This window comes from Guillardia theta, assembly GCF_000315625.1.
Source record: "Guillardia theta CCMP2712 unplaced genomic scaffold GUITHscaffold_51, whole genome shotgun sequence".
In the NCBI taxonomy this organism is placed as follows: Eukaryota; class Cryptophyceae; order Pyrenomonadales; family Geminigeraceae; genus Guillardia; species Guillardia theta.
This window is the reverse complement of record NW_005434623.1, coordinates 384,578-393,293: the sequence shown is the minus strand read 5'-3', so window position 1 is coordinate 393,293 and position 8,716 is coordinate 384,578. Positions and strand designations below refer to the sequence as shown.

Genomic DNA, 8,716 nt, shown 5'->3' with positions numbered 1-8,716 from the left:
AAGAGGTAGCAAGGGGAGGTGAGGGGGTGAATATAGAGAGAAAAGGGAAAATGTAAGGATGAGTTCTGACAGATGGCTTGTCCTTGCAGAAAACTTTGCAATCCAGGCCAGCCACGGCACTTTCTCAGATGACTACCAAAACGAGCGTGACAGGTCTTGCAAACACAACAAGAGCGATACACAACAGCAATCCTGCTCCCTTGTTCCATCTCATGCACCTCCACCCGAACACCAATACTCACTCTCATTCTACCTCTCTGCCTCTCCTACCATCTTCTCGCCTGAGCTGACCCTCACAGCAGATTTTCCGGAGTCTTCCTGGGATCATGATGAGCTTGCACCTCAAGTGAGGGTGGAACGATGACGTGGCAACGGCTGTGACGTGAGCTGTGCAGGTAAAACAGCGATCAGGCCGTTGGATCAAGTGCAAGGATGGGTACATGCTTGCCTTCGACAAGGGGCTGAACTCTGTTACGTCATGACATTGTCAAGTTTCTCCTGCCCTTTGATGTAAATACTTGTAGATGAGATGGATGGCAGCCGTAGCTGTTTGACTTAGACTATCGTAAAAGTTTTGGTAGCTTGCCACTCCCTCCAGTTTTGAGCTCCTACTCCCTCCCCTCCACTCACCTGAGAGTTTTTCTTCCTGTGTAATAGTCCTCGTCCTTTCCCAAGGTCTCATTCTCGTAATGTTCGTGTGTTTGCTACTTTGTTTTCCAACCATCTTGTTTTCTTGCTAGTTGTTTTCGATGCCTCTGTCCCCCACGCTCTCAACAAAACTGATTTCATTCACATTCATGTACACATTTTACAACCCCATCTCCACCTCTACCCATCCTCTGCCTCCCTCTCACTATCTCTTATCCCTTTACTTGTCATCATCTGAAGATTCCTCTTCCTCCCCTTGCTGTGCATTGAACATTCAGTGCAAGCGGAGGAAACATCGAAGAAAACCTGCTTGAGGATCTTTGCAACGAGCTCCTTGCCACGATCCTGCGCTGGTTCAGATGAAACAACATCTGACATCATGCGAGGATGGGACAGGAGAAAGGAACAGCAGACGAAGGGGAAGGTGTGAAGGAGCGGCAGAGGAGGGGGGAAGTGAGGACTGAGAAAAACCTTTTGACTGCTCGTTGACATCCTCTCCTCGAGGTCCTGTAACGAGTGAGCAAGCAAGCAAACGAACAGCAAGCGGGCGATGGAAGCAAAGATGAACGAGAAGGAGGTGGAAGAGATGAGAAAGTTGATGAGAGGAGAGTTGGTTCAGTTGATGGAGAGACAGTGAACCAACCCAAGGGGATCAGGAAAGGAGAGAGCGAAAGGGTGGAGAGGGGAAAGTGGGGAGAGGAAGGGTGGGAAGGACAGAAAAGGAGAATGGAATGGAATCAAAGGGAAGGGAAGGGAAGGGAAGGGAACTGTAGAGAGGAAAGGAGAGGAGAGGGGAGGGAAAGGCAGACAAGGAAATGGAAAGGGAAAGGAAAAGAAGGAAAGAAAAGGAAAGAAAAGGAAAGAAAAGGAAAGAAAAGGAAAGAAAGGGATGGGTGTGAGTGGAGGAGTCAAGGGAAGGGAGCGGGGGGAAGGGACAGGAGGTAGAGTTGCCATGAGTTGCTTCACAGTACTCACATCAAGAGCATTGCGAGCATTGTCCCTGAACCTGTGAGCTGCTCGATGGAGGGTCTTGTTGAGGCGGGCTTCAGGCTGCAGGTGGCATGTAAGCAGTTGTTAGACACGTTGTCAGAGCATGTTGATTTAAGTGAATGAAGGAATGTTGGCATTTTGTACGAAGGTCGTTATGTTGTATGGATGTTATGTGAGAAAGACTTTGATTATGCGTTTCATCTTGAAAACAAATTTTGTTTTTGAACTCACCAGATTGAGAAGATCCGCTGCGGCATATTTCGCCAGCTCCTTTACCTGATGCAGAGAAAGCGAAAGATGAGAAGAGGGAAGACGCACAGGAGAGCACAAGAGGCAAGATTTCGTTGTACATCCACTTACATCCGGATACGGTGAATGCTCTCCATGATACAGCAGCACTTCATGACCGCCATTGTAGATAATTCTTGCCCTTGATCAACAAAGGTAAGAGAGGAATAGAAATCGGATGAATGAATTGTCAAAGATGTGGAGTGAGAGGACATTTGCCCTGCATGTCTTGGGATGAAATTCTGAGGTTGAGGCGATTAACAGTTGAGTTCAACACATCCTACTTGTTCTGCGGATGTTGTGCAAGCAGCGCTAGGAGCTGTCAAGGATAGTCAGGGAGAAGAGGGTTCTGACATGAGGGGTAAGGAAATGACAAGAGAAAGACGTTGAAACAAAAATAAGGCAATCTTCAAGGAAATGTCGAGGAAATGAGAAGGGAATGAGGAGGAAATGAGAAGGGAATGAGGAGGGAGGAGAGAGGGAGGGAAAAGGGAGGGAGGGAGGGCGGGAGGGAGGGAGGGAGAAAGACAGAGAGGGATGGAAGGAGGGAGGTATGTGGCCGAGGGAGGGAGGGAGGGAGGGGATGTTCATTTCGACGTCGTACCCTGACAGCAGCGATCCGAAGTGCCTCGTGCGGGTTGGAGGTCAGCGGGCAAACTGAGCGCACGTCACTCCTCTGCTGGAATTGAGCAAGGCCAAGTACCTAGAGGAAGAAATTTCCATTCCACGATCACCCGCTGCAGCTGCAGCAAGGATCCTGTCAGCTCAGCTCCAATTTTGCTCTAACCTTGAACTACCACCACCGCCCTTGCCCATCCCCCTGCTCCTCCTCCCTGTCATTCTAGGTTGCCCTGAATGCTTTCTTGTGCTATCAGACTTCTACATCCTCTTCCTCCTTTGCTCTGTTGCTTACTGGCGGGAATCGTGCAATGGCGCCAAGAGCTTCGAGAGCTGTCACAGGAGGCACGTGAGAAGGCGAAGGAGGAGGGGAAGAAGATGTGGAGGACTCGTAGGAAGATGCGCAGGAAATGTTCTTATGTTCTCACCTCCCAGGATGACAGTCGGGGTCTGATGAGAGAGCTGATTTGGAGATATCAGAAAGGATTGAGAGTACAAGGAACGTATCAAGAGAAGAGATCAAAGTGAAGTGAAGGATCGGAATTTGCAAGAAACAGCTTGTCAAAGCAGAAACACGAGACAAAGGAGATTCCAAATGACGTCAAAGCTGAGTGTACCATCCATTGAAATTCCTTCAGCACGCCCTCCTCTACAAACGCCTTTGCCTGCCATGGCTCAAAACTTCACTTCACCTACAAGGCCTCCTTCGGCTAGCATCACATTCTTTTCTTCAACAACCAATCGCTCCACCGTTCGAGCGCAAAAAGGAACCATCTCTTCATCTTTGATGCGGCACAGCCTGTAACGTTGCTGCTATCAATCGTATGACAACATCCACTGTATCTTCAACCTTGAGATGATGTGAATTCCTTGCTTGTCCTCATACCCAAAGACGTACTTGTGGCATGCTCTGCAAACTGCCATCAAGGCTGCTCGAGACGAATGAAACAGCTGAGTCCTCAAGAAAACAATGATTACATCGCTGCGGATATCTCAGCCAAAATCTTCATGGCTAAACTTTTGTGTTTGTACGTGTGGAACTCCGATTGCACCTGGCACCACGAGAAACGTCTTGTGAGTTCAAATTCCATCCACCTTTTCTGTTCATCCTACACTTTCCCCTTGTATACTTCTTCTTTCATTCTCCTTCTCCTTGTTCTGCTCTTTTACATGTCCCTGTCCTTGTCTCTTTCTATTCCTCGCCTCAATCTGAATTGCTACTCCTGTACTTACATATTGGAACGCAAGGTGCATCCCCCCCATCTTCATGATCTTGAACTGACATTCGTCATGCTCTGTAAGCAAAGACAAATCACTCGCTCTGCACTTCCCACCACCCGCTGCCCCTGCCTGCGATCCTTCCTATGGCCGACAGCCCCAGCATCTGCGTTTCCGCATCATTTCCTCCTCTTCTTCCTCCTCCTCCTCCTCCCCCTACACCCCCTCCTCTTCTCGACTTTGACCTGCCGTTCGAGGTCGGAGACCTGGACGAACTTGATGAGATGAGGAACAGACTCTACCAGCTGAGGTCGGGACTCGACTGCTTGCGCTACTGGAAGGAGGTTCAGCCACCAGACGCTTTCTCCCTTCTCCCTCCTCCCTCCTCCCTCCTCCATTCTCCTTTCTCCGCTCCCCCCCACCCTTTTTTTTTTTCCTCTTCCTCCTGCTCCCTCCCTCACACTCGTTCACTCCATGTACGAGCTCAAGATGGAGGTCCCGAGGCTTCTTGTGGCGGAACAACTCGACCATTGTCCTTGCAGCCCCTTCCTGCCGTACGGATCAGCCCCCTTCTCCCCTCCCACACGGTAGGAGGAGGACGCCCTGCCTCGATCAGCTGTGCGTAGTTTGCAGGGTACTTGGAGAGGTTCTTAAGGATCTTGGCAGAGTTGAGGCGAACAGAAGCATCTAGCAGCGGATGTAAGGACGAGTCAGGAGACGAGGAACAGGGGTAAGAACGAGGAGCAGGGATGTAGCAGAGGAGTGATTGCAGAAAAACGAGATTGGAAGAGGAGGAAGACGATGATTGCAGGGGTTCTCAGCGGGCAAGGAGATGGCTCAGTGAAGCTGTTACTTTTGCTCTCCGAAAGGTTTCCAACAGTGACGGCGATAACACTAAGATAACAAGCTGTGTTAACAGAACACACCACTGCTGACATCTCCGCCAGCAGACGCAGCAAGTTCATAACAAACTTACCCCTGCTCTGCCATCTCCAGACATTGCTCTTGCCCCATGTCACTGATCTTAGCAAGGGCGGCTGAGGCCCTTTTTTGACTTCTTGTCATGCTGGATCGCGCCATGGTAACCTGCCGCATGCCCAAGTCATGTGAGGAGGAGCATGTCTCTTCCTCCTACCATCCTGTCGATCTCTCCCTTCTTTCTGTTCGACTTCGAAGAGGCTCCGGCGCCCATTTCGCCCTCGCACCACAAACACCTTCGGATGCAGGAGGGGTCCTTTTGACCTAGTGATAGAGGGGTACTCTGGTAGCAGATAGGATTTGACGTCCGTTTCATGCTTTTACACAAGAAAAAACTACAAAAAAAACAATAGCGAAGGGTTGGGAAATGGTGGAAGGCAGCTGTAGTGCCAGAATTGAAGAAGAAAAAGAAGAACAAGAAGAACAAGAAGAAAGGAAGACGATGATGAATGACGACGACGACGACGATGACTATAGAGTGAATTAGGATCAACAAGATCAGGAAGCAGTCGATGTTGTGGGGGGAGCGGCAGGCAGACTGTGTTAGAGTCCTGTGGCAAAGTTAGTGCTGGATATGATGAATGATGCTATCCGATTGAAACAGCGACATGATATCATCTCCACCAGGAGAGAGAACAGATAACAGTTAGTTGGTGCTTGTTACTCTATGCGTCTCTCAGCGAGTGTCCCCGCATTCATCTGAACATAACGCTGCTCTCCAGATTCTGTGATGCTGTGCCAATGAAGAACAAGAAGGTACGCTGACCATCTAGAGTCCAGCCTGCCCCCCTCGGCTGACGACAAGCACAGCTCACCACCCAGCGAGATCTCAACGGAGTGCAATGGTTCTACTTCCTCGAGCCTTCCATGATGAAGAGGAGGAGGAAGGGAAAGTGGGCCCCGTTCAACCTCTTGGAGAACTGTGCTCTCGAGACCGCGTACCAGCAGGAACAGGAGGAGGTCTGTCCAACATCCAGGGCACATCCTTCATCCTCGCTGAGATTTGTGCAGGTGACGTTCGGTGCTGGACTTTTACCGGCGGTGCCTTTGTCATATTGTTGCTATTGTTGCTCAGTTGACGCTCCTCCCCCGCAGTGCATTCCGGACAGGACACAGCGGAACGACATCGATGGATCCTCGCGCAAGATCCTTGTAAGTGCGCGACTGTCGACATGCTCTCGTTGACGATGATGACGTAGCGAGGAACCTGGTTCTATCAAGCAAGTGATGGATCTCTTCAGCCGTACCCCGAGCATGTTGCTGGTACTGGTGCCGACGCTGCTGCTGGCTCTCTCTGACCTGCCGCGCTCGCGCTCAGATCATCTGGAATGCTTCTTCAGCGAGATCTCAGAGAGTGACGAGATGTTATTTTACATCCAGCACGGCAAGCAGGTGCCTTGCGCCGATGGCGACTGGTGTGCTTGAGGTGACGAGACGCTGCAGATGAAGCGGAACTCGCAGCTGTTCAGCAGTCTGAATGAAGGAATATTCGTCGGGGAAGGATCAGGGGGGAAGAGGTGAGAGCAACGATGTAGGAGAAGAGTTGTGGATGTTTGTTCACTTTTTCATCGTGTTCCCTTCCCCACACGTGTTCCATTATCGCCAGGATCATTCCTTCCACCCATTCCCATCTTCTTCTTTCCCTCTTCCTCCTTCTATCTCTCTCACCTCCTCCACCTTCCAACCTTTGCTTTTCGCAACTGATGCTGCTTCTTACCCATAGGTTCGTTCACAGAGCAGCGGAAGGAGAGTTCTGTCAGGTCCCATTGTCTGAATAGCCGCAAACCAGTCAAACTTGCTTGACGCAGGTCAGCGAGTCGGGAACTTTTCGCTACGTTACCCCTATCTATCAGGAGGGTCGACTAGAGATGAAAGTGAGACTTTGACAACTGGTTGTCAAACGCGGCTGACCTGCTGGTGTGCAGGCGGTGACCCCGTCCTTGCTGGAGAACTGCGGGTCAAAGACTTCAGAAGCCAGCAGTGGGTTCTGGTCGATGTTGTCGAACCACGACGTTGCGGTGATGCTGGGAGGAGCTGGGAGGCAGGCTAGGAGGAGGGGTGTAGGGGAAGAAGCCGTTGGGAGGGAGGAGGGGTTGGGGGAATTTGGGGAGACGAGGTTGAAGAGAAAAGATGGAAGAGATCAGGGGACCGGGTAGACGGTGAGAGCTAACGCAAGAGTGAGCAGATACTGCCTGAAGTTGACCTTCAACAAGTTTTAACCGATGTGAGTCTTGTTGCCTGTCCCTGCCTCCTCCCCTTTCGTCTCTTGTAATGCTCCAGCGCTCTCTTTGAGGAATGACCTTGCTTCTTGCATCTTAAAAAACGTGTGGCATGCTGCTCCTTTGCGATCTTTCTCCTTCTTCTCGCGATTCTCTCCGAGTTCATGACATCTCTTTCTGCCTTCTTTCGAACTTTCTCTCTGATGATCTTTAAACAGCTCAACGATGCTGCGGTTGCTATCGTGGATAACACAAGAACTCGTCCGGCCAAGAAAGCAGATCCAGGTTCCTTGACAAACCTTCCTTCTACTCCCCCCCCCCCCCCCCCCCCACCCCATCCTTGATCCTCCTGTCTCCGTTCCCCTTCCTTCTCCATCTCGGCTCCTCCTCCCACCCCTGCCATTCCTCGTTCACCTGCTTCTCCTCCTGCTGTTGCGTCTTCCACTCCTCACTAGGAAGGGAGTAGAGGAGAAGTCGATACTCGACCGCTGGGTCAAGAAGGCAAACATCGGACTTGTGCTTGACTACGAGTTGAAGGAAAGAACTGTCTCAGCTCCTCCTCTTCCTCCTCTTCATCTCCTGCCCACCACTCCTCCTCCATCACCTCTCTTGTCCTCCCTGTCTTCCTTCCAACCATCCTCTCCCCTCCTGCGCCTTCCATCTCTCCCATTTTCTTCCTGGTGCCTTTTTTTGATCCTCGCTCCTTCAGGGCTCCTACTGGACTGGATTCTTCCGCGTTCATCGCATCAAGCCAGGCAGCTCGTGTGACGGCACCAAGATAACACCAGGAGACATCCTGATTGAAATTGATGGGACTAGTGGTGATACTTCACTAACTATCTCTTCTCGTTCCCTCCCGTTGTCAACAGCCTGCCCTCCAGCCCTTTCCTATGTCCGTCGCTTCCAATGTTCTGCTTCTCATGTCTTGTCTCTTCTCAAGTCTTCATATCACCTACCCATGCCTCTCGTGGATCTTTGAAGATAGACTCCTCCGTCCATCTTCCTGACTGTTCTACTCCTTCGTTCTCTTCTCCTCTTCCTCCCTTCCGTCTATCTCTCCCTCTCTCATCCTCCTCTTTCATCGCCCTTTCCCACTCATTCTTCCTGCAGTCTCAGGCAAGTCCCTCGAGGACGTCGCCAAACTTCTCGAGGTGGGAAGGCACCTGAGGAGCTGAAAAAGTGTCTGACATCCTGCCTGGATGTTGCAGGGGAGAGAAGGCTCGGTAGTCTCTGTGAGGCTAGAGGAATCCAAGGTTGCAACATCGAGATACACTGTCAACCTAGTGCGACGCAGGGAGATCCCTCCCTCACAGTCGTTCTCAACTGTGCGTATCGTCTTTCCTCTAATCTTCCCTCTTCCCCTTCCCTCCCTCCCTCCCTCCCTCCAGAAAAGCGGGCGTTTACCACGCCACCATTGAGTTCTGTAAAAAGCACGGCGCCTTCAAACCGCGGACGATGGGCTCGGTCCCGAACGTCGGGCTCATGGCCCAGGCGGCGGAAGAGTACGGCTCGCACAACAAAACCTTCCACCTTCCGCCCAACGGCAAGGTGCGCGTGGAGGACGACGGGGGACGCCATTATCTGGATCACGAGGGTCGCCGCGTGCGAAATCTGGGCGGGCGTGCCATGCCAAAGGATGCGCCGGTCCGCCAATTGGGATGAAGCTCGCGGAAAATCGAGCAGGGCTCAGCGCGACGTCCGCTGATCTTCTGGCTCGAAGAAAAGCGCGCCCACGACCCGTAACTCATCGTTAAGTG

At 51.4% G+C, this 8,716-nt stretch overlaps 3 protein-coding genes across 3 annotated transcripts in view; 2 read left to right on the top strand and 1 right to left on the bottom strand.

The window, feature by feature from the left end:
* Positions 1 to 482, top strand: part of GUITHDRAFT_111367 (hypothetical protein) — a gene marked incomplete at both ends in the record, with an annotated part of 3,110 nt that extends 2,628 nt beyond the window's left edge. Inside the window, 3 exons of the mRNA XM_005829618.1 lie at positions 90 to 153; positions 300 to 346; positions 396 to 482. Of these exons, the coding sequence (XP_005829675.1) occupies positions 90 to 153; positions 300 to 346; positions 396 to 482 (198 nt within the window). The remainder of the gene's footprint in view (positions 1 to 89; positions 154 to 299; positions 347 to 395) is intronic.
* A 386-nt stretch (positions 483 to 868) lies between these two features.
* Positions 869 to 4,954, bottom strand: GUITHDRAFT_141094 (hypothetical protein; the record flags this gene model as incomplete). The annotated part of the gene is made up of 21 exons (XM_005829617.1): positions 869 to 907; positions 955 to 993; positions 1,120 to 1,155; positions 1,624 to 1,698; positions 1,870 to 1,914; positions 1,999 to 2,068; positions 2,211 to 2,245; positions 2,531 to 2,629; positions 2,840 to 2,877; positions 2,973 to 3,006; positions 3,162 to 3,209; positions 3,265 to 3,343; positions 3,395 to 3,454; positions 3,523 to 3,596; positions 3,778 to 3,822; positions 4,008 to 4,096; positions 4,224 to 4,311; positions 4,349 to 4,449; positions 4,616 to 4,656; positions 4,739 to 4,848; positions 4,898 to 4,954. 21 exons carry the CDS (start codon positions 4,952 to 4,954, stop codon positions 869 to 871), a joined length of 1,302 nt encoding a protein of 433 aa, XP_005829674.1.
* A 506-nt stretch (positions 4,955 to 5,460) lies between these two features.
* GUITHDRAFT_164078 (hypothetical protein) lies at positions 5,461 to 8,621 on the top strand. Its single transcript, XM_005829616.1, has 17 exons — positions 5,461 to 5,496; positions 5,551 to 5,700; positions 5,752 to 5,781; positions 5,836 to 5,892; positions 5,940 to 6,003; positions 6,059 to 6,132; positions 6,184 to 6,257; positions 6,464 to 6,500; positions 6,549 to 6,614; positions 6,666 to 6,758; positions 6,926 to 6,964; positions 7,178 to 7,244; positions 7,669 to 7,780; positions 8,070 to 8,110; positions 8,168 to 8,212; positions 8,244 to 8,284; positions 8,348 to 8,621. Exons 1-13 carry the CDS (start codon positions 5,482 to 5,484, stop codon positions 7,725 to 7,727), a joined length of 825 nt encoding a protein of 274 aa, XP_005829673.1. The 5' UTR covers positions 5,461 to 5,481; the 3' UTR covers positions 7,728 to 7,780; positions 8,070 to 8,110; positions 8,168 to 8,212; positions 8,244 to 8,284; positions 8,348 to 8,621.
* Positions 8,622 to 8,716: the final 95 nt, after the last annotated feature.